This window comes from Pangasianodon hypophthalmus, chromosome 26 (assembly GCF_027358585.1).
Source record: "Pangasianodon hypophthalmus isolate fPanHyp1 chromosome 26, fPanHyp1.pri, whole genome shotgun sequence".
Lineage (NCBI taxonomy): Eukaryota > Metazoa > Chordata > Actinopteri > Siluriformes > Pangasiidae > Pangasianodon > Pangasianodon hypophthalmus.
In genome coordinates this window covers 11,888,938-11,912,812 of record NC_069735.1, presented here as the reverse complement: position 1 = coordinate 11,912,812, position 23,875 = coordinate 11,888,938, and the positions used below count along the sequence as shown (strand labels likewise).

The window sequence follows — 23,875 nt, the reverse complement described above, 5'->3', positions numbered from 1 at the left end:
AAGTTGTTGTCCAACATTTTGGCTAAGAGCTAGTAATTTGTCCACCCCTGCTATAGATTAAAGATTAAAAATTAGATTAAAAATTATAATTTTGGTTCAGGAGAAGCCTCTGCATGTTGTGCTTTTTAGAAATTGTTAGACCTGTAACAACTTTGGTTAAATAATTAATACCCTTGTCACCTTGCTGAGTCTCGATGTAGCAAGGCAGTCTAATAAACTCTCAAAACTAGAACGACAAATTCTATTCACACTCCTACAAGATGTGTGCAGACCTCCAGAGCTCTTGTGTGGTGATTAGGTCACCTAGCGAGGACTGAAGTATCTTTTCATAGTGGCTTTTTCTACTGTCCATCACCTCACAGAGGAAAAAGTCTTTGTCTCATGAGAGATCTGCCATTTAAATGCCTTCTTTTGCACTGCCATGTCTGACATTTGCCGTGACATTTCAGCTTCCTACTGTATTTGCGTATCAACTCGATCCAAACCGATTGTCTCAGGTTTTGTGTCATTTCAATTCTGATCACTCCCCACACTCTGCACGCTGCGTTTTGACTCACTCTGTCTTCCACCTTACTTCTAAAGTAAATACTTTATTTATATGCTGTCACACTCTCTGTTGATTAGTAGCAGTATTTTTCTTTTTCATGTTCCTGTTCAAGCTCTTAATTTCTCCTCAGATTCAGTTAACTTTGCCTTTCCCCCCCGGTCCTTGTTTTTCCTGGTTTGCTTGGTGTTAGCTTTCACCTGTTCCCTAATCTGTCATCATAAAGTTCTGCGAATGACATAGTTTAGCAAGAAATCAAATTTAAAATTTAAAGTTTTGGTGAAGTTTGTGCTTACAACCTGAATGCAGTTTGAGGCACACTTTCACAGAATATTACAAGTCCCTGTGAATTAGTTGTTACTATAGAAACGATAGCATATTAGAACGAGTATATTAATATAAATCTGTAATTTGCCTTGAAGCCAGAACTAATGTCAGATTATAGAACATTAATCAACATCTTTTGACCAATCAGATTGCTGTGCTGTGTTGAGATACATGATTAAGTATAAACTGTAAAGTTGCAGAAAGTTTCTCAAAGTGATCTTTTTATTAATATTGCGTACAGAATGTGATTGAATATTTTGGGTTTTTGTGTCTCTAGGATGATCATTTGGTGTTCCAGTTCCTGAGGAACTTGCTGAATCCAAGGTAAAAAAAAAAAAATCCTGAAGTTCATACTAATTAATGTTACTTTGATTTAATATGTACAAAAAAAATTAAATAAAACTATGTATTTTACCACCATCTTTGTGAAAATAGACCATAAATCCTAGGATTAGTTCACATATAAACCATTGACAATGAAGTGAAAAAAATTATTCTGTAAAAAATATTTCCATTTTACAACTTGAAAGTCCCATGAAATCAAAATTGATCTTTTAGAGATTTTTGTACGAGTCCTGTGGCGAAGTAGACACAATAAATTTTCAGTGTTTATATATCTTTGGTATCAATTTTGTTTTGTTATACATGTTTTATATATGTGTGTATATATATATATATATATAAACACTGAAAATTGTTTGGTGATTTATCGTGTACCTGCGCATCCATTGTGTGCAGTAATGCTCTGTAGAACGCAATTGTCTGCCCCTGTAAACAAACTGCGCAGGACAAATCACTCTACAAAAGCAGCAAGTTAGCATCAAACAGGGGTCATTTGTGTAGCTTATGCAGTCAAACGTTCTGCATGTAATTCTCCTTCCTTGAATATACGTGTGTATTTCTCCGCTCATTCCTCCTCTGAAATGTTAATCTTGGCTTTAACACTGTGCTACCTGCGATGGTCTCTGTGCTGCGATTCAAGGCTAATGTGTATGAACTGGCCAGCGAGCGAGCATTTGGACATATTAAAGCACGTTAATCTGTGTGAGAGAAACCTGTCCAGAAAACTTGTTTCTGGATGCAGTTTTATTTTATTGCCTCGTATTAAACGACAGTCTTTTCCCTTTCCCCAGCGGTTAGCCTAATCCTCTCACTGCCAAGGGAAAGAGATAAAAAACTGCTGCTTGCTGGTAATAAATGACTCACTGCCCAGACGCGTGGTGGCTGGAGGTCCATACTCTAGAATACCGAACATGACAAATTAGCACTGGACAAATTGGCAGTGAGAAGTCCTACGCAGTTTAGAACAAGCTCTATAAACGTGTGGCCTCTTATTTAGTCAGTTTGCTAAGCCACTGTTGAGTCTGTTTGTGTACAATCTCTGTTAGTGTATGGTAACTCTTTGCATTACACTGTGCTGTTGGCATCATGACATAACTTGATTTATACAACAGTTAGTTCCAGTCTGCTAATTTGATGCGTTTCAAGAGTGCTTATATTTACTATAACCGCACTGGGACGTTTCACTGTGTGTATCACTCCACTCATCTGTGCTCACCACGAATTCCACTTCCTACTTCAAAACAGTTACTATAGTAGTGTTAGCGACTTAGTGTTTGGCCATATTGTTGAAATGTCACTTACTCGATGTTAAGTTCTTGTCTATAAAACTGTTTAAAAACAATATCGCACTCGCAATCATGCTGGAATATTGACATGGTTGCGATTACCTGCGGCTTCGTACCTGCGGCTTCGTGCCTACGCTGAATCACAGCCGTGCTGATATTCGGTGTAACTGCACTCTTGTTTGTGCGATATTGCTTAATTAGAATCGTTCATTAAGAATATTTAATACACAATACGCTCTTGTGTGTCAAGTGATCACATGTCTGTCCTGTGTGGTTCATACTGAACCAAATGAATCCTAAAAAGAGTCGATTCACTGATTTCACGAATTAAAAGATAAGAATCAACCCTGAAGTTGAAAAAGAATCTAACTGGTTAATCAAAAATAAACAAATAAATAAATAAAAATAATTACTAGTAACTAATACTTTCATGAATTCATCTGTCAAAGATAATTTATAGATAAATTCAGCTGAAATATCGAATTCTAACTATATTATCTAACTATATATTTCCCACTCCAAGAAATATGTATAATATCATGAAAAATGTGATTTTTGGTCTTGCATATAACTACGAAAAAAAACAAACAAAAGGAACAACACAGGTAGTCGGTTGTCAGGTTTTAGGAGCTGATTAGCATATTATAATAGGATTTTATTTTTGGACATCATCCAGATATAAGACGCATAAAACAGTGAAACGTATGTTCAAAGATCTGTATTCTAAGCTCAGAAAGCTGAACCACTGCCTGATATTCTTAGAACAAAGAGCATAAATGAGAGCCTTAGACTTTTTTCTTTGCGACACTTGCAGGCTTACCACATAGAGAGTGTTTCTCTATGTAAAGAGGCCTTCCTTCATCACGGCTCAAGCTCTCGAATCAAACAGCAATCAGTCGCCGCTAAATGCACCTCAAGATGGAGCTGAAAAATCCTCATAATTATGAGGGAGTAAAATAGGACGATGATTTTTGCCATTTTATAGCATGTTTTAATGCACATCAGAGAAAAGCTCTGTCTATCAAAATGTTAAGCTTCACAGCTCTAAGATCGAGTCTAATTACTGAAATATGCAACCTGTAGAGTACGTCCATCATAAAAACAAGAAGCCACCGCTTTCGTGCAAACGGACTGTAAAGCAAGACTCGGCTCCAGCTGTCTTAAGTGGTGCAACAACATCTGGAGCGAGGCTGAGTGGCTGAGCATGATGTGTGCATCCAGTCACAAACAACACCTTCATGCCCAGTGGTTTTCCCAATCGTTTCATGGGAGACGCAACCAGCTTTCAATCTGCTGTGCTTGGGTACATTGCCGTATCCAAATAAAATCCTTTGCTCAAGCTGTTTCAAAGATTCAAATCAGTGCACAGAGTCTCAATATTTATGTTTCAGAACAGTGAGCAGGATAAAAGTTGCTCGGTGATGGGAACTGGATTGATCTGAGTGTCTTTGAGTAAAATTGAGATTTTGAGTTTAGTCCATTCTGCTGCAATTGGGGATCCAGGGCAGAAAACAGAGCCTTTCTATTTCTCCTTATTCACTGCGACCAATGACCAGAGACGTAGCACGTGACATCATGTGTGATCCTGAAGAGGGTTTACAGGAGAAAAAGGGAAAAAACATTTGGAAGCTGTGAGTGAATTAACAAATTGGAATTTCTCTACAGGACTCATAACTAGGCTTAATTAAATAACAAGTCACTAACTGCAATCCAACATTGCTGACGTTGTCAGATCACCTGGCATGGCATGAGAATATTATCAGCTGCTTCTGCTGACCAAATGAGATGCCAAACTAACACAAGGTGACGGTATTCTGTGATTTTTTTGTGGTTCTGCACACTATTTTGCCAGCTGTAGGTCTTATCTGCATTTCAAGCCTTGATTTGTTCAATTCTGACCAGACAAATTGAAAATAAGGACAGAAATAATCTGATATCGGTCTCGCTAACTGAAAAAAGCCAATGTTGATTCATTTTGCTTGGCATGTGTGGAATTGACTCTGTCGTTTTGGGGTTGACTCGTTTTGAATGCCTGGAATCAGTGAATCGACTCATTTTGGGATTGACTTCGATGTGAACTGAAAGCAGTGTGGAGACTTGATGACTTGCCACACAAGATATATATTGTGTAATGTATGCTAAGAACCTTGAACAACGTAGCGTAAAAATGGTTTACCTACATACATACAAGCTGTACATACATACATACATACAAACACCCTGTATTTTTACTGATTTATTTATTTTTTAAATCCATTTTGCTGACTAGTTGTTACAGGCCTAGTGTTACTCAAAGGGACTGTGTTCTCTCTGGTCAGTAAAAAAAAAAAAAAAATTGATAGCTGCCTATTATTAAGTAGCGGTTACACCAGACTTGCCTTGCTGCTTTTTGTTGCACAACAACAACAACAACAACAAGCTTACTATATAGCTAATGATACTTGTACATTCTTTCCAAAATCACATGCGATCAGGACTTCCTGTAGTTCTCTGAATTAGATTTGCCGTAAAAAATAAATGATGGCAAAAATCCAGTGTGACTGCGGCTTAACACTCGGCAGACCTAACATACTGATGATCCGAGGAACTTGACGGTTTCACATGACCATGTGCTAGCAGAAAAGCGTCTGGCTGGATCTGAGTGGGGAAAATCAGTTGACTGAATATAAAAAAAAAGTGGAATCTGCTTTTCTGTTTTCATGTGACACCATTTAATATCATTCAGTATGTAGGTTATAGTTCATAATATTCATGTGATTACATTCATCTGATGTGACCTGGACATGCATTTCTGTTAATTTTGTAACATTTGTATAAGGTTGGCTTATACACTCAGCAGGTTGCTTCTAAATCCAGACGTTCTGCAGATTGAAGTTAAATATCAGTTTACTAACTGCATTTTTTTGTCATTTATGCTGCTAGCATCAACCTTTCCCGTCCAACAACATACGCTAAGGTTTTTGTGGTAGAATTTTAGTTTTTCTCAGCAAAGTTTAGCATTGTTGGCACCTCTGCAGATGCAGTAGATTGGGTTTAGGTTAAAAAAACACTGGAGTAGGCATTTCATTATACCGTACACCTGTGGATATTTGTAATAACAATTATATTTCATTAAATTGAGCCTGTGAGCCTTATGTTTATTAAATTATATTCATGATTTAAAGATTCTCTCTCTCTCTCTCTCTCTCTCTCTCACACACACACACACACACACACACACACACACACGCAGCGATGGGCAGAAGCCTCAGGCTGTTATGGATCTGGGGCCTGAGCTCCACGAGCTCCTGGTGGACTTGATGTGCCGTTTCAGTCCTCGCCAAGTCACCCCTTTCCTCGAGACGTCCCAGAGCTACCGCCTGGAGGAGACCGTTGAAGTAAGCATGTGTCCTTCTCTTTAATACGACCTCATTTTTGTCAATGACGAGCATCTGGGGTTCAACAAGGACAGAGCTAACCAATCGTAAAACATGATAATATGTATATAATAATAAGAAAATCACTAGCCTCAGCATACTGCATAAAATGCTTTATTAATTACACAATATCAGTTTACTACACTACTTTTGAGTAGTTAAAGATGTGGTCAGCAATTTTTTTTTTTTTTAAATCCTTTGCTAGGATATTTGAGGAAGTTCTCCATATTCTGGCAGCTTCAGTGAAATATCTGCTCTGTTGTTGTTCCATAAGTAGATTAAGTTACAAATGTATAGGTAGGCGGCAGATCTTTAAGTGGAATTTGAACAGAATCTTTAACTGCAACGTTCTCCTTTTCCTCCAGACTTTAAAATGCTTCATACTACAGTGCTGTTAAATTCTCAAATTAGAAGATGGTGATTAATTTTCTATAACAGCATGGCTCTGACAGTCATATACTGTTTGATAGGTTTATATTTACTAGGTAGTTATAATACGTCATTGTTTCTATAGTAACAACTCATTAACAGGGACTTGTTTGGCAGCCACTTCACCTGATCTAAACCTAATAATAAATGGAAATAATAAAAACAAATGTTGTTATTGGTAAATTAAAATGTACTGGGGAAGCTTTCTGTTAGGAGATGTTTATTTAATATTTATAGAAGGAGTCTCCAGTGTCAGCACTTTGTAACAGTTAGGAAGTTTAGGAATCTGCGTCTTCAGGACAGAGGAGGTTGCGCTTTTCCAGTTCGCTTTCCAGCTAACATGAGCTGTGTTTTTCTTTCGGTTTATTAAATTAAGAGACGCTGGTGAGGGAGTGAATGTTTATAGCTACTATAATGTTAGTGAGAACAGGAACTAACTTTTGCGAACATCCTGTAACATTAAATTTAACTATACATGGTAAAAAAGTTAATTGCGATCCCTGCATGGATTACTTTCCTATAAAAACATGCCTCATTTTATGTTTTATTCCTTACTTATAACACAGCGCTGTTATATTCTTAATTCTGGTTGGTCAGAAGATTCTGTAAACAGAATAATACACAAATAATGTTAACCGCCAAGATCCAACCAATCCGAACAAGGACTGTTTATCTGTCCATTAAAAAGCTCCGCCCCTTACACTACTATTCAGGTAATCTAGTACTGGGATGTGATTTGGAGACGTGGCTTTTGGAGTGAACATTGAAAAGAGCTACACTTAGATTTTGAGCTTCAACGCACCTAGATTTAGCTGATTTCTGCCAAAATGGCAGACTATAGCTTTAAAGTCCACCTTGTTGGACCAGAGATACCTCTCAGTCAGGAGTGACACCAGTCCCTTATTAATACTTTGACTTAATTGGAACCAAAACTGCAATCTGCATTAAACTCCCGACGCAGTCGTCCATTGCGGATTTAATCCCGGCTTTCTCAGCCTGTCTGCTCTGTCCTTCCAGAAAAAGGCACGAGAGGCCTGTTTCCCCTCAGTAAGCACTCAGCAGAGCTTTAATAATACAGTGAGTTTGGTGATGGGGCTGTGTTCAATGGCTGAACCGCTGAGAGAGAGAGAGAGAGAGAGAGAGAGAAAGAGCAAAAGTGAAGACGTGGAGTGGAAAGGGAGCACGAGAGATGTGGAGAGTACACCAGAGTACTTCAGCAGAATCAATATGGTTTTACATCCACTGGCACCTGCTAAATATTTGATCAGGCACACACACACACACACACACACACACACACATACACACACACACACACACAGGAGAGAGTAGCTATGCTATGTTCATCTACCCTACAGGTATGCTGTCTCTTCAAATCCTGTCTTCCTCCCAACAGTCTGACCTTTTTCCTTTCTGTCTTGCTTTCTCTACTTTATACCGTTTGGCTGTCTGACATTTCTCTATCTCTCTATCTTTCAATCTGCAAAGGCTCCTGACTGGTTTCTTCACTAATGATCTTGTATGGTACTGTCTGTCTTACAAGCAACTGCAGTACTGTGTTGTTGTGGTTCATATGTTACATCGTGCTTTTATATTAAGCGTTTTATTCTTATTGGATAATTACCAAAAGTGATGTATAACATAAAGTAATGAAGTACGGCAAGCTTGTCGGTGCATCAATACCAACACAAACGAACATATAAATTACCATGTAGGTGATGACTTAGCCATGGATATTATCTTTTTCTAAAAAAAAAAAATGTGTCTGAAGTAGCACATAACGTTTGCTCCCTCAACAAAAATTCAGCAGTTCTTTAGCTGACATTTGGCTAAGAGCCTGTGGAGTTTTTTTTCTTCACATCATACAGTTGACATACTCTAATCTGGTTAACGTCTTTATTTTTTTCCCTGCATGCTTAACTGAGAGGTGACTACATGTGCTAGCAGGGTAGTTATCTTTATTTTGGTTGATTTCATCTGTTTCTAATTGTGAAAAGATCACATTTAATCAGACTAGTAAAAGCCGATGTGTGTGGTGCAGCAGACAGGTGGATTCACGAGTAGGATGCGCTATAGTTACAGCTTTGAGGTGGGTCACATCACCGTGACATGGGCTACATTTAATTGTTCTAAATAAAACCGTGTGTTTTGAGGAAGATAGTAAAAAATCTCTGAAAAACACTTGTGACTACTCACAGCCCAGACTTGTCATTTTCTTGTCCAGTGTGCCTGGGCTACTGACTTGTCCACCCCTGCATATCATTCAAGTGCTCTAAAGTCATGATAGCACTGTTACTTGGCACTAAGCTTCAGTTAAAGTGACAGAGGCTAGTGATTTATCTAGCTAGCACATAGCTGTTAAGTCTTTTATCAGGGAGGGGCGAATGGACACAATACAATTGTCAGGAACATCAGCATTTATCACAGATGTGTTGGTAAATTACTAAGAAAAAACTCAGTCTGACTGAAATTAGACACTTTGTAGTTCTGGGATGGAAGCAGTTTTGTATAAACGATGTGTTAGGAAGGCTGAAGAAGGCGTGACTTTCTGTTTCTGTGCCATATTCACTTCATGGCAGATCACCAAGCAGCATGAGCTACATGAAGCCACCGCCTACCTGCTGGAGAAGAAAGGAGATGTGCAGGGAGCCTTCCAAGTGCTGCTACAGGTCTTTCACTCACTCTCATCTCACAGCTGACACAAGTCACGACAGAAGGCTACGGCCATATTGGCTCAAACAGCTCAGACTGTTGGGTTTAGCAGTTTGCTTTCAGCTTTGGATAAAATTGTAAAAGAGGATTTGTATTTCAGACTGCAGACTGGTGGATGTTTTTATATATAAGCAATTTTATATATATCTCAAAGACATGCTCTTTAAAAATAGCCGAGTTAAAAGTAGCTTAAAAACTTAACAGTACTTTTGTAATTGTATTTTGAAGACGTTTTTCTCGTATATCCTGTCAAATTGGTATTATTATTATATTATAAACCTTTTAGACATAAAACTCACCTCAGTAATCTTGTCAGGTTAGCTCATGTTAGCTAGCTAGAGTTAGCAGCAAAAACTAGGAATATTTTTGAACTTGACCAAAAATTCACTTCAGAAATCTTTTCGGGTTAGCGCATATTAGCTAGCTAGAGTTATCAGTGAATATTATGAACATTTATTAATAATTAATTAAAAGCCTCTAAGAAATCCTCTCACCTTGGCACATATTTTAGCTGGCTAGTGTTAGCAACAAAAACTATGAACATCTTTGAATATAACCTAAAACTCAGCTCTTGTTAGGTTAGCTCATGTTAGCTAGCTAGAGTTATCAGTGAATATTATGAGCATTTATGAATATGATTTAAAAATCCTTTCGGCAATCCTGTCAACGTAGCACATTTGTTAGCTGGCTAGTGTTAGCAGCAAAATCTATAAACATTTTTAATATGTTCTAAAAATTCTCCTCAGAAATCTTGTCATGTTAGCAAGCTGGTTTTAGCAGTGAATATCATGAACTTAATCAAATTTTAGTATGATTAACAAAAACTTTTAGAAATCCTGACAGATTAGCACATTAGTTAGCTGGCTAGCTTTAGCAGTGAAAACTATGAACAAAACTAAGAACTATGAATGTGACCTAAAAATCACTTCAGAATTTGTCAAGAGTACTCCAGAGTTATCGGTAACAACCTAAAATGTCTAGAAATCCTGTCAGGTTAGCTTATGTTCGATAGCTGGCTAGTGTTAGCAATGAAAAATATAATAATTTATGAATATGACTTTCAAATGTCTCAGGAATCCCATCATGTTAGATCATGTTAGCTTGCTAGTCAGTGCAATCAGTGAAAATGAATATTTATGAATTTGACTTTCTTCTTATTACAATTTCTGTCAGGTTAGATGTTAGCTAGCTGGCTTGTGTAAACTGTGCAAATTATGAATATTTATGAAAATGATTTAAAAATTCTGTCTCTGTTAGTTCATGTTGCTCAGCTGACTGATGTTAACAGTGATAATTAGGAAGATTTATGAATATGACCTAAACATTAGCTTACAGTACATCCTCCACTTTAGCAGTGCAAACTGCCTAAACTTCTCCTTTAATGATGTCAGTTTAAAAAAGGGCCAGGGACGATTTCTGAAACTGATCCAGGCTGGTCAGTGAAATAAATAGATGTGCTGCTCTGCTTGTCTGTGTGTGTGTGTGTGTGTGTGTGTGTGTGTGTGTGTGTGTTAGACACTAAAGGAGAAGCTGAACACACTTGTCCAGGAGAGTTCAGAGCAGGCCACGCCGAGGCCTGAGGGAGAGGAGGAGGAGGTAGCTGATGAAGATTACACCCCACTGGCCAGGGTGGAGGAAGCCCTTAGTGACATCATCGCACTGTGTCACCGGAGCTCACATGGACTTAACCAGCAGCAGAGAGAGGTGTGTGTGTGTGTGTGTGTGTGTGTGTCCATGCAGACTGATGTTTCATAGTGCTGTTGATTTATTTATATGCATATTATATGAATGCATTAATAACCCAGTTTGATCTCTCTCTCTCTCTCTCTCACCCTCTATTTCTTGTTCTCTCAGGCTCTCTGGTTTCCTCTCCTAGAGGTGATGATGTCTCCACAAAAATTCCTCAAGGGCCCTAATGCCAAGGACACTTCTGATGGTGAGACACACACACACACACACACACACACACACTTGTAGCTCAGTGTAGCTCCAGATTTCGTCTGACAGCATACTTTTTAAGAACAGCCTAATCATAATTGAAGCTCTTTTTACATGACGAAAGACTCTGATAACGTACTCTTCCATTTGACATCAAACCAGCCTGAAGACTGAAGACTGAACGTTAATCTGTCTCTTAAAATGAATCGGTCATTATGTCTGAGTACTTCAGGCTTCAAATGAGACAAAGGCAGCCCACTCTGGGGCTTGAGGAGGAAGGAGGGAGATGAGGGGGGGTTACTATGATTGTCCAAAATGAAAAATGACAAATTCTCTGCTTGACTGTAATTTTAATCAATGAAGCAATGATGACAGTGCCAGTAGAACATTTACAGCCTACGCTGTAATTTAGAAAGCTGATAAATTAAATTTAGAAATACATTCAGGATGTGTTTAGGAAATTTTTATGTTTTATTTTAATAACGCACCCAGTGGTCAGACTTTGACATAATATAAAGCTATAAAACATGAGCCCGCTGTTACAGAAAAATCACTCAATGTCGATTTGATGTGAAGCAAATTTACTGTTACCACCCCGAGGATCATTATTTTCCTATAAGAGCACGATCCCGATGTGTTTTATTCCTCTCATACCACAGCAATGCCAACACTACACATTATATTTGTTAAAGAATGATACATCATACTTTTTATCCACTTTTAGTGTTGTGGAACCATCATGTTACAAGTTAGTTCTCGTTATAACTTATGTTCTAGCAGCTGTAAACATTCGTTCCCTCACCAGCCGAGAAAACCTACCATCCTGAAAGTTACAACTTTACCTCTGACTGTTACAAAGCTCTGACACTGGAAACTCCTTTTTGCCTCCTCACAGGAATGCCTCCTCACGGGAAACGTCACCATATCAACAATTACACACTTTTGTTATTTAAAAAATTTGTTTATGTGAAGCGTTGGCTATACAAAACTCTGTGTAAGTTGTTACTATAGAAATTATGATGTATGAGAACTTAAAGCTGGCACTGTTGTCTAAATTAATCAACACCTTCTGGCCAATCAGAATCGAGAATTTGACCTCGGTGCGATATAAAATATTGTTATTGTGGACATCTTTATAAACCACTATTCATGTGTATTTTTTTAAAAATTAAGAAAAATACACAAGTGGATTTAGGACATGTGACCCTATTAACAGTGTGTGAAATTATGTGGAACACCAAAAAAACCACAACTTGATCTAGAAAACTTTATTGAACAAAAATTATTGATTATTCAATATGGATAATTAATTATTTAAAAAAACATCTTCTTAAACTGCAAACAATAAATAACAGAATAGTAGAAATTGGGGTGACTGCTGATAGTTTTGAGTTATATAATATTATATAAATATCTGGGGTTTGTGTGTGTGTTTTATGTCTTCAGCACTGAAAGAGCTCACTATGAAGGTGTTAAACAGCATGTCCAGCTTCATCGCCCTGCCTGCCATCATCCAGCGCATCCTACAGGTGACTATAAGCTTATAAACACCTTACACACATGTTATAGCTGTGTAATAAACACCTCCTGCAGTTTATAACTATATCAGTAATATGTGGTAGAGCAAAATATTTGAATATGTGCCCTTACCATCTTTTTGGAACTGATTTATTTTTAACAGCCTAGCACTAAAGCATTCCTGTTTACTTTGAATAGTAATCTATTCAAACCCACACACACGGGCGCACACGCACACACGCACGCACACACACAGTGGTATTTAGCATCACACTGCAAATCGATTTCACACTCGCCTACCATATCTCCTTAAGTGACTGGAACAGATATGTCCTTGGCCAGCTTTAGTGTACACACACGCACACACACACACACACACACACACACACACGCCCACATATTTACTGCTCTGAGCACTAGTGCTCCTATCCCCTAATGCCACTATAACTAATCGGACCTCAGCTCCTGCTCGCAGTGCCACTATAACCAGTAACAAGTTTGTTTTTTTTTTTAAACATTGTCATCATACAGATTTATTTTACTTTTTTCAATCACTGTGATTAAGTTTAGGATTAAGTTTATTAAGGCCTTCACAGTGTTGTCATGATCTCTTGGAGGACGTTTAGTCCTCATGCCCATTCCTTGTTAAAAGCCTCGAACACACTCCGATGTTACATCAGTGTCTCTTACTGTGCCATAACACATTAATAATTCATTATTTGCCATAATAACTCAGACATTCACAGTGGTGCCAGATAAACGTGAGGATCCAGTGCAGCTGCTGATGCTGACATTTGATGGCATTTGCTCAGCATGGCATCATCAGGGCTGGACTAATGTGAATGCTAATGCAGATCCGGGCTAACATGAATGCTAATGAATAGTGTCCTGCAAGGACACTATACCAGAGTGTTGACACTGGCGCATTAGCACAAATCCCTCTCTTAACATGTAATATACCATATATTAGTGCCAGTGTTATTCCACTGTAAGTTTTACACATTTATCAGGTAATGCAGTTGCTTAAAGTCGAGTTTCTGGGTGCGGCATTCAGATTAATCTAATTATCTGTGTGTATTTTACTCCTCAGAGTCTGCAGATTAGTAGAGGAAGTAGAGGTTTTTCAGTAGCATCTAGACTACCATCTTTAAACACAAGTACTAGTCTTTAAGTCTAAAAAAATCAGGTGTGTATATATGTATATGTACATTTACATGTACATTACATATGTACATGTATATATATATATGTATGTATCTCTCTCTCTCTCTCTCTCTATATATATATATATATATATATATATATATATATATATATATATATATATGTGTGTGTGTGTGTGTGTGTGTGTGTGTGTGTGTGTATATATATACGACCAGCAGCTTTTAAAATAGCACATCCCAGCACATCCCATTATTTAGCATTTTGTTTTTTTATATTGTGCTCTGACAGTTAACAAGTAGATAATAATTCAAGCTCATGAGATTTTAATGTGTGTGCACATTTTAATGTAGGCTATTTTAACATGCTTTTAAGGAAAGCTTTTAGAGTAAAATATATACTATTAATAATTAATAGTATATATTTTTAGTATTTTTTGACTCAGATGACATTCCATAGTTTTTTTTAGTGTGTTTAGAGCTCAAATAATACATTTTGTCATGACATATTACTGACCTTCTCCTCTTTCAAGCCAATATCATGCAAGGTCAGAATTGCGTGTAACAGTGATACTCCTCTGTTTTACACAAACTCCACCCCATGAGCATAACTCTTGCATAATCTGTGAATAGAGCTTAAATCTGTAGTTATGTCTAGGGTCTGAATGCTGCATACTGTATAAGGTCATATATCTACATGGTGTCCCAAAAGTCTCCATATATATAGGGGAAATTTTTTTTTAGCATTTTTAGCAAAATGTAACGTTATTTACTAAACATCCTCTACATGGTTGCCATTTCTTTGTAAACACACATGGAGTCATGATGAACTTGTGTTAACACATCTGGTGTTACGTAGGTAATTGCATGTCCATTGCAACTAAAAAGTGTTAATGTATGGAGACTTTTGGGACTCCCTGTATTCATGCTACATTTACAAATAACTGCTTACTGCCAAAGCACTCAAAAGCTACTGAAGGATTTGAGTGAAGCATCTCATTGTTGTTTTGAGGGGCGTAACCCAGGTGGATGGCTCCAGTAAGCTGAGGGGGCAGGGCCAGGTGGACAGCTTCAGAGTCGCAGCTACAATCTGTCAGCGTATCAGAATTGACAAAAAATTTACGATATATAAAACGACATATGACTATGTATGACTACTTAACACAGGAAAATGAATAACTAATCTTCCCACCAATTTTCCACCAATTGTGGCTTCTTTTGAGCTTCTCTTGGAAGAAATGAAAACGTATTACTGTCGATTACTCACTCTGTTTTGTCGTAAGTCAAACAAAATTAACCTTTTTTCCCCGGAATCATTTGATCGATGGTGCCGTGTGGATGCCTGATTGGCTGTCCTTTCTGGCTGGCGCACATCCTGCTGTCTTTTTCTCATCATGACAGTGAAGCTGGTTGCAGTCTAACACAGCTGAGATTTGAACCTCAGGCTGACTGATAAGAGCTCGCAGTGTATGGCTTCAGTTTTAGAAAGCTCTACTAGTGACGCACCAAAATGAAAATTTATAACCATAGCTGAAGCTGAAATTCGGGAAACACTTGGCCAAATACTGAAATACCATCACGTTAATTATAGCAATTTATGCTTTTATGTGAAATTGAACTACAAAACCACAGGATGAGGAAAAAACTTTGCACTGTTCTGCTCTGATATAGTGAATCAGTATGTTAAAAATATTTGTAATGATTACTCATTTACTGATTTACTAAAATCCCAAATATTAGGTTGTGTGTGCACAGTTTTGAGTGTGTGGCCAGGAATTGATTGGATGACGAAATGTAATGAGATTTCAGTGTGTACTAAGTTATCATTTTGAGAAACTTTCTGATTATTTTACTGAAGCATAATGTCAGTAAGTGACATCTCATCATTAAGGAATAGTGAATGGTATAATTTTGTCTTTAACTAATGGAAACAGGCTTCTACAAATTTAATACCTGCCCTTTGGTCAGATTATTTTGTTTGGTTTTGTTATTCTCAGCCAAATATATTCAATTGCCAGACATTTGATTCTTCCCTAAGTCACAACATTCTGTACAGCGCATGGCCCTGTATCAGCAAAGTAATGCGGAATGTCACAGATGTTAGTGATGATGGACTTGAGACAATCTCTGTTCTCATGTTAGATCTGTGTCACTTCAGTCAACTCAGAAAAAATAAGTCACTGGATCAGATTAATAAATATGTCAAAATGATCCATTTCAGGTTCTGATCTGAATATTTAGTATTTGCTATACACTGATCAGCCTTAACATTAAAACCACTGACAGGTCAGGTGAATAACATTGATTATCTCATTACAGTGGCACCTGTCAAGGGGTGGGATATATTAGGCAGGATGTGAACAGTCAGTTATCGAAGTTGATGCATTGGAAGCAGGAGAAATGGGTAAGTGTAAGAATCTGAGCGACTTTGACTAGGGCCAAATTGTGATCGCTAGACGACCGGGTCAGAGCATCTCCAAAACGGGAGTTCTTGTGGCTATGATAGAAAGGTCTCAGAACACACAATCCATCACAGCTTGCAGTGTATGGGTCTGTGTATCCGCAGACCGGTCAGAGTGTCCGTGCTGACCCCTGTCTGCTGCCAAAAGTGCCTACAGTGGGCACGTGAGCATCAGAACTGGACCATGGAGCAATGGAAGAAGGTGGCCTGGTCTCATGAATTACTTTTTCTTTTACACGTGGACAGCAGGGTGTGTGTGTGCGTCACTTACATGGCGAAGAGATAGCACCAGGATGCACTACGGGAAGAATGCAAGCCGGCAGAGGCAGTGTGATGCCCTGGGCAATGTTCTGCTGGGAAACCTTGGGTCCTGGCATTCGTGTGGATGTTACTTTGACACGTACCACCTACTTAAACATTGTTGCAGACCAAGTACACCCCTTCATGGCAACAGTATTCCCTAATGGCAGTGGCTTTTTTCAGTAGGACAATGTGCCCTGCCACATTGCAAAAATTGTTCAGGAACAGTTTGAGGAACATGACAAAGGGTTCAAGGTATTAAATTGGCCTCAAAATTCCCCAGACCTCAGTCCGCCCCACCTCACAACTTACAGGACTTAAAGGATCAGCTGCTAACATCTTAGTGCCAGATACCACAGCACACCTTCAGTGGTCTTGTGGAGTCCATGCCTCGACGGGTCAGAGCTGTTATGGCGGCACAAGGGGGACTTACCCAATATTAGGCAGGTGGTTTTAATGTTATGGCTGATCGGTGTATTGGTACTTCCCTGGTTTATATAAATTCCTAACAGTAACAGTAACTCCGTTTCACATCGGGCCACATCACACCACCCTGTCATTGATTATTTTCCTATAACATCACACCCTGTCATGTTTTATTTTTTACACAGTATTTTTTTTCCTTCTTTACTGATGACACTTTTTTAAGTAAGCTATCATGTTGCAGTTTGCACCATGCCGGATCAGGGTAGTGCTTTCTGTTTTTCTATTGTTAAAGAAAATTACAATAATGAGTAGTAATAGAAGTATGCGACAGAAAAAAGTGAACAGAGAATGCACACTGCAGTGATAATTCATGACAAGCTAGACTCAAATTCAGACATACTTTCACATACACAGCCCTGAGGTCATTTATAATGGACTAACCTCTGTATGAACCTTCATATAATAGGCTGTGTGGAGTCCTGCAGCACAGCTATCTCACAAACAATGTGTGTGAAAGTGAAAAGGTAGATGGTTTTTCCTTTATGGTGAACAGGTGAAATCAGAATAGGAGCAGGTGAAATGAAAAATGTGAACTATACTCACAGATGGTGGTATATCCTCCTACACTTGAGTTTTTCTCTCTAACCTTTATAATAACCATGTGACTCATGAGGTGAGCAGGACTCGCTGTATGATGATGAATGTAGGTGAATTCCCGTCACATCACTAAGAGCCGTGCTTGTTTTCCCCTCTTTGCTTCTCACTTACTGATCACTGCGTTTCAGTTCACCTCAGGTTTACTGATCCACTTCATCTTTTTCCTTGTCCCTCTGTCTCTCTCCCTCTGTGATGAAGCCTTGCTGTGAGAATATCACCTTAGAATCGTGATTCAGAATATCAAGTGTGTGTGTGTGTGTGTGTGTGTGTGTGTGTGTGGTGGGCACCTGTGGTGTGTCAGCTGGAGATGAGATGAATCTCCCCCTGCAGTCTGTGTGTGTGCGTGTGTGCGTGTGTGTGTGTGTGTGTGTGTGTGTGTGTGTGTGTGGTCTCCCACAGAGTAGCTGAATGAATCGGTTATGCTTCTCTTACAGATAGATTCAGCTCCTCTGTTGGTCTCTGAGTATCAGGAATGGGTGATATAACAAAAATATCATTTAATGATACGTAAGGTGTTTTTTCGGGATACACAATACATAACCATTTCCCAGCCTATGTCCACTCATACACTGTGTTGCGAGTTGACATGTTGAGTCCTCCTTCTATTCATAATTTATTCTGAATTTTTTAAATCTTATTTTTCTTAATTTATGGATTTCTGTTGCCTTGCTTTCTTTAATTATTATTTTTGTCCATATTTAATATTTCTTTAATTAATGCCATTAATATTAAATGGCTGGGTTTCACAGAATGTTCATTAAATTGTGTGTATAATTGAATAAACTTCACATTGTAATCCGTATACAGCATTGCAATAACTCATCACTAATTATGATTGGAAGCCGATTAATCAAGGTTCATAATAGTGAGTCTTCTTATATGTAAATTTACACAAACTCAGAAGAACATTTTACGAACTGTCAGTATTTGGTATTCATGAAAACCAAATCTCTTACATAAATTCTCCTATAAACAATTTACACATAAATTTGTATGTATCCAGCTTAAGAAATGATTCCCATTAAAGGACACTTAAAATGAGCTATAAGCAGAGCAGATGAAAGTTCTTATCCTTTTCTATACAAGAGAGTGCACTGTATTTACAAAACCATTGGTATTATTTTATTAATTTGACAATTCAAAATAGTTAATTAAAAGCATGATAAAATACAGCACTTCCCATACACGCATTACGATTTCATGACCTCGATTTAGTATTTTGTGTCTTCACTAAGTTTTGAATGCAATTATCTGTCAGAGCACAATATAAGAAATAAAACACTATAATGTACTGGATTGAGTGCTGTTTTATATGCTGCTGAGTAATGAATGTGGAAGCCATTTTGTTCAATTAAACCACATTTGCAGTGATTCATGGGATAATTGCAACTAGGATTATTCATACAGAAATATATTAGCACTATACTAGACTCGTGTTAGGTGTTTATGGCAATTCCTGCCATTTATATAATCTTATCATTTATGTATCATTATATTAGTGTTTTTTTTTTTTTTTTTTCAATTTTAAGTCATGTCTTGCTTTTATGTGGCATCGTATAAGATTTGACAGCAAAGGAAAAAAATGCTATTTCCTTCATGATTTTCAGACTTAGTGCTTGTTTTTGAAGGTAGTTGTTCAAACTCTATTTTTTTATATCTTGGACACTTCCACTCAAGAAAAATCTGTCCTGTTCTGAGGTGTGAACTACACACAGGTAATTTGCATTAGCTTAATGGGGAGCACAGAAACTCAACTTAAGCAGGTGCGTAACCCGACTCTGAATACCAGGAACTTTCCTCATGTAAATATTATGCTTTTGGACTTGAGCCGGCACATCTTAATACCCACACTGTGTGTGTGTGTGTGTGTGTGTGTGTGTGTGTGTTAGAGAGAGAGAGAGAGACCAGTTTGATCTCCATGACTGGTTGGGTGTGAGCTCCTGCTGTGGGCGGAATTACCCGAGTGTGTGCATCAGGCAGATAACATGCCCACTGCTGGCTTGGCACGCCTCTTTGTGTGTGTGTGTGTGTGTGTGTGTGTGTGTTGGTATTCCACTCGGCTGTAGTTGGTTGGATCCTGTGCAGATTTGGAGAGTTGGCTCTCTGCAGTGTGCCTCTCTCATCACGCCCTGCTGTTTCACTGCAAGCAATGAACACGCACTTTAGGAGCGTAGCCAAATAAACTCACTGATTTGATTTTGTGTGTGTCTGTGTGTGTCTGTGTGTGCGTGTGTGTGTGTTTTCTCTCATCAGGACCCTGTATATGGGAAGGGAAAGTTAGCAGAGATCCAGGGCCTCATTCTGGGCATGTTGGAAACTTTCAACTATGAACAGGTACTGTGTGTGTGTGTGTGTGTGTGTGTGTGTGTGTGTGTGTGTGTGTGCGCATGTGTGTGAATGTATCTGTATGTAAAAACAGCACTGAATAAACATTTTTCCAAACATTCCAAACATGTAAAACATTCTCAGTACTTCAGGGATTCGTGTATAATGTACTGAATTTGTGACATCACAAAATAAACTTTGGGCCAATCACATTGGAGATTTGAGGATGACAGAGTGGTGCCTGGAAACTTCTAGCTGTAGAATCTGTGGTTGCTATGGTAACGTTATATTTTCACAGGTTTGGCCACTGATGAGAAAATGGTAGAGAATATGAGAATAATTTGTCATTTTGGAAGGAGTCTCCAGTGTCAGTGCTTTATAATAGAGGTCTTCAGGACAGGACTTTCTTGATAACTCGAAACTGTATTTTTTTTTTGTATTATTAACGTCATGAGAGAAAAAGAGCTGTAATGTAAGTGACAGCTATAACATGATACATTTTGGAAGCAACGCTGCCTAAGAAATCCATCCATTTTGGATACACTTTGGATAATTCACTTTCTCATATGCTCCCTTTTAAATATTTTATAGAAATGATCACCAGCATGAGGTTTGCCTGGAGATGATTGCTAAGTAACGGGCCATTTCTTTGTTAATTTTGAGATTTTTAATTTCAACAGACCTTAGAGTTTTGAACTTTATCAGTGGTTTGCAAAAGACATGCAGGCATTACTAGAGTTTTTTCTTTAAATAATTAAAAAAAAAAAAAAACCTTTGAAGTGTCAGTTTGTCTTCACTCCACAGAAAGGAGCAAATTAAATAGAACAGCTTTGTTGCCAGTTTTAACAACATTCCTCTTAATGGTGTCTTTTTTTGGAAGGAAAATAATCACTTCAAATTCACTTTCACACGCCATCGTATAACGTAGCATGATTCTTCGCACTTCTGCTAAAATATACTTGCTGAACGACTTTACAGACTTTTCAACATCAAACACTTGCCTTTTGTTTGGCTTTGTGTGCACTTTCCCTCCTTGTCTCACAATGTGAGAAGTGACAGCACACTTTTGAGACGGAGAAAGTGATAAGTTCAAGGAGCGGTTACGGCTCGTTTTCTCTTCAGCCACGCAGTGTTATCTCTGACAGAACCGCATTCTGTGCCTCTCAAAAAAAGTGGAAGAAACGTTTCTGTTGCCTGTTGAGAGTTTGTGTTTTGTTTGCTACACACTGTACTGAATCGGTGCAGGCGACAATATTGAGACTGGTGCGCTCATTCAGGTCGATCAGTCTGTACGTCCCCAGTATTTTTTTACTGCACAGTTTTTTGTTAGAATGCAAGTTATGGAATAAAAGTTTAAACACTTCCAATCAGTCAATAGATAAAAAAGTAACCTGGGTAACCTGTAGCTTCGGAAAACATTAAGAAATGTCTAAAACACACAACAATCCCACCTCAAAGGACACGTACTGTACAGTTACGTGAAAGTGAGTAGCTAGCTAGTGCTAAATGCCGTAAGTGTGCTTGTGTTAAAGCATGCAAGCACACTACTACAGAACTGTTGAAGTATGCTGTTTTGCTATGCAGAGAATGCCATTTTGTTTGTATTTAGCATATGCATACTAGCATACTTTCATACTAGCACACTAACATACATTCGTTGTTGCATACTAGCATACTTTTCTACTAGCCTACTAACAAGCTTTCATTGTTACCTCCTAGCATGCATACTGCACACTGGCATAAATGTACACTTGAACACTAGGATACTTGTACACTAACATACACATACACAAGTAAGTATGCATGCTTGCTTTAATACTAGTGTGTAAGTATGCTCTGCTTCCTCAAAGACCCAACCTTGTAAATGTGTTTTATTGTCTAAAACATTGCCAGACACTTTAAGAAAGGTGTTTTTTTTTTTATCCTGGTGTTTATGTGGAGCATCTCATTGTGTTTAGTCTGCTTCTTTTTGTTTGATCGACACAGTCACTTTTTCACACACTAACTGATCGAGTAAAAACAATACACACTTCCACACCTGCGTGACATCTTTTCAGGGTCAAGCTTCTCCAGCATTAGTGGTCTTTCCTCCATTAATTTATTTTAGTCAGTGTTACAAAGGTCCTTTTTTCTTTTCAGGACACGTAGGAGGCACTGGAGACTCCTAAGATAAATTCTTCTCCATTTGAACAATTAATCTCTTCTATACAAGTCCCTAGGAATGAGCTGTTACTATAGAAACGATAACGTATTAGAACAAGCGCATTAATCTAAATATTGTAGCCGTACTGTGAGAGCTGCTGTGATAGAAAATGAATCAACACCTTCTGACCAATCAGACTGAAGAATTCTACAGCACTGTGGTATTACACCATTATTTTACTAAAACTGAGACTTCGATTGATGTGATTAAGTGATATAAAACTATTTTAAGCTTTATTATTTCAAATTGAGGAATATCTTGGCACAGATTGAGAGCTTTAATGCTTTACAGCCGCAGGTGTTTTTCTCAAACGTGTGATTGATCCAGATCTCTCCTGATTGGCAGCGCTGTCAGGGACACGGAGGACATATCTCCATCTCCATGTGCAGTTTGATGGGCAGTGTGGCGTGGCTGTGTTTCAATAGCGTGAAGGAGGGCAGATGAGATCAGGGAGGGAGGGAGGGGTTGATATGGAGACAGTCAGAGAGCTCTGCCTCGGGCCTTTTCCAACTGCAGCAACATTATTACAGCATTAACGTGTGTGTGTGTGGGTGTGTGTGTCTGAGAGAGAGAGTGATTCAGAGAGAAAACAAGAGACTTTTAAAGTGTTTGGCTGTCTGAGGGTTTGTGTGTTTGTGAGAGAGGGAAAGAGGAAGATGGAGTGAAAGGAGAAGGTGAGTGATTATTGCATTGCTGTGTGTGTGTGTGTGTGTGTGTGTGTGTGTGTGTGTGTGTGTGTGTGTGTGTGCGCACCTGTTTATAAATGCCTTGTCCTCGAGAAGTAAGTGTGTGTGTGTGTGTGTGTGTGTGTGTGTGACCGAAGGGAATTTGCAGCCTGTCACTCAGAGGAAATGGACTGGAAGGCTGCTGAAAGGCCTGTCTGATAGCCGTGACTATCTCTCTCTCTCTCTCTCTCTCTCTCTCTTTCTCTTTCTCTCTTGCTCTCTCTCTCTCTCTCTCTCTCCATCTCTCATTCTTCCACTCTCCTTCCCCCTCATTTTATCTTTCTCATTCACCTAGCCTCTCTCTCCTCCCTTCCATTTCCACTCAAGCTGTGATATACATGCGAACACACACCTCACACATACACACACACACACACACACACACACACTCACACACACACACTCATACACACACATATACACGCACAGAAGAAGGTAGTTCAGACCACATAAAGATAATATGGTTGGAATTGTTTCTCTTATATATATATATAAGTGTATATATAAGTGTATATATATATATATATATACACACACACACACACACACACACACACAGTGTGGAACATTTGTGATTCCTCCACAAACAGTGTGCGACTTTGTGTTTATTATCTTAAAAACATGTCAATTTCTCTCTATTCTTACTAAAGATTAAAGTATTTGCACCCTTGACTGATTTGGGTGCAGACACTAGTAAAGTGAATGTTCGCTTCTTTGTATTTCTCCACAAGATTGAAGTATTGGCACCCTTAACTGTTTAGGTGCACACACTGAAGAATACTTATGGTTTTTCATTATAGCTCTTCTTACTTTTCATATTGTCATTTACTGGAGCATGTTAAACAGTTCTCAAGATTCACGTGTTGAAAACCTCCTTACAGTCCATCTATTGTGAACAGGAATGTGTTTGCCAGGGCCTAGGAGACAGTTTTATCTGTGTGCTGACCATGAGTTAGCAGTCTAAGTAAGATGTTTTGAGAAAGGGATTTTTGGGTACGTAGGCAGTTGAGGACTAAACCTTGAAGGGACAATACCTATGTATGTACATGAAGCTTCAGTAAAACTATTCCTCTTTTCCAATTTGTGCCTGCTTGCATCTTTATTAA

General features: G+C 38.4%; 1 protein-coding gene across 2 annotated transcripts in view; it reads left to right on the top strand.

The window, feature by feature from the left end:
* vps8 (VPS8 subunit of CORVET complex) overlaps positions 1 to 23,875 on the top strand; it is a 97,051-nt gene that overhangs the window by 47,995 nt on the left and 25,181 nt on the right. For both annotated transcript variants that reach the window (XM_053229764.1, XM_053229763.1), the window contains exons 34-40: positions 1,149 to 1,195; positions 5,732 to 5,876; positions 8,924 to 9,013; positions 10,572 to 10,760; positions 10,911 to 10,992; positions 12,441 to 12,523; positions 19,770 to 19,850. In XM_053229764.1, coding sequence (XP_053085739.1) covers positions 1,149 to 1,195; positions 5,732 to 5,876; positions 8,924 to 9,013; positions 10,572 to 10,760; positions 10,911 to 10,992; positions 12,441 to 12,523; positions 19,770 to 19,850 — 717 coding nt within the window. The remainder of the gene's footprint in view (positions 1 to 1,148; positions 1,196 to 5,731; positions 5,877 to 8,923; positions 9,014 to 10,571; positions 10,761 to 10,910; positions 10,993 to 12,440; positions 12,524 to 19,769; positions 19,851 to 23,875) is intronic.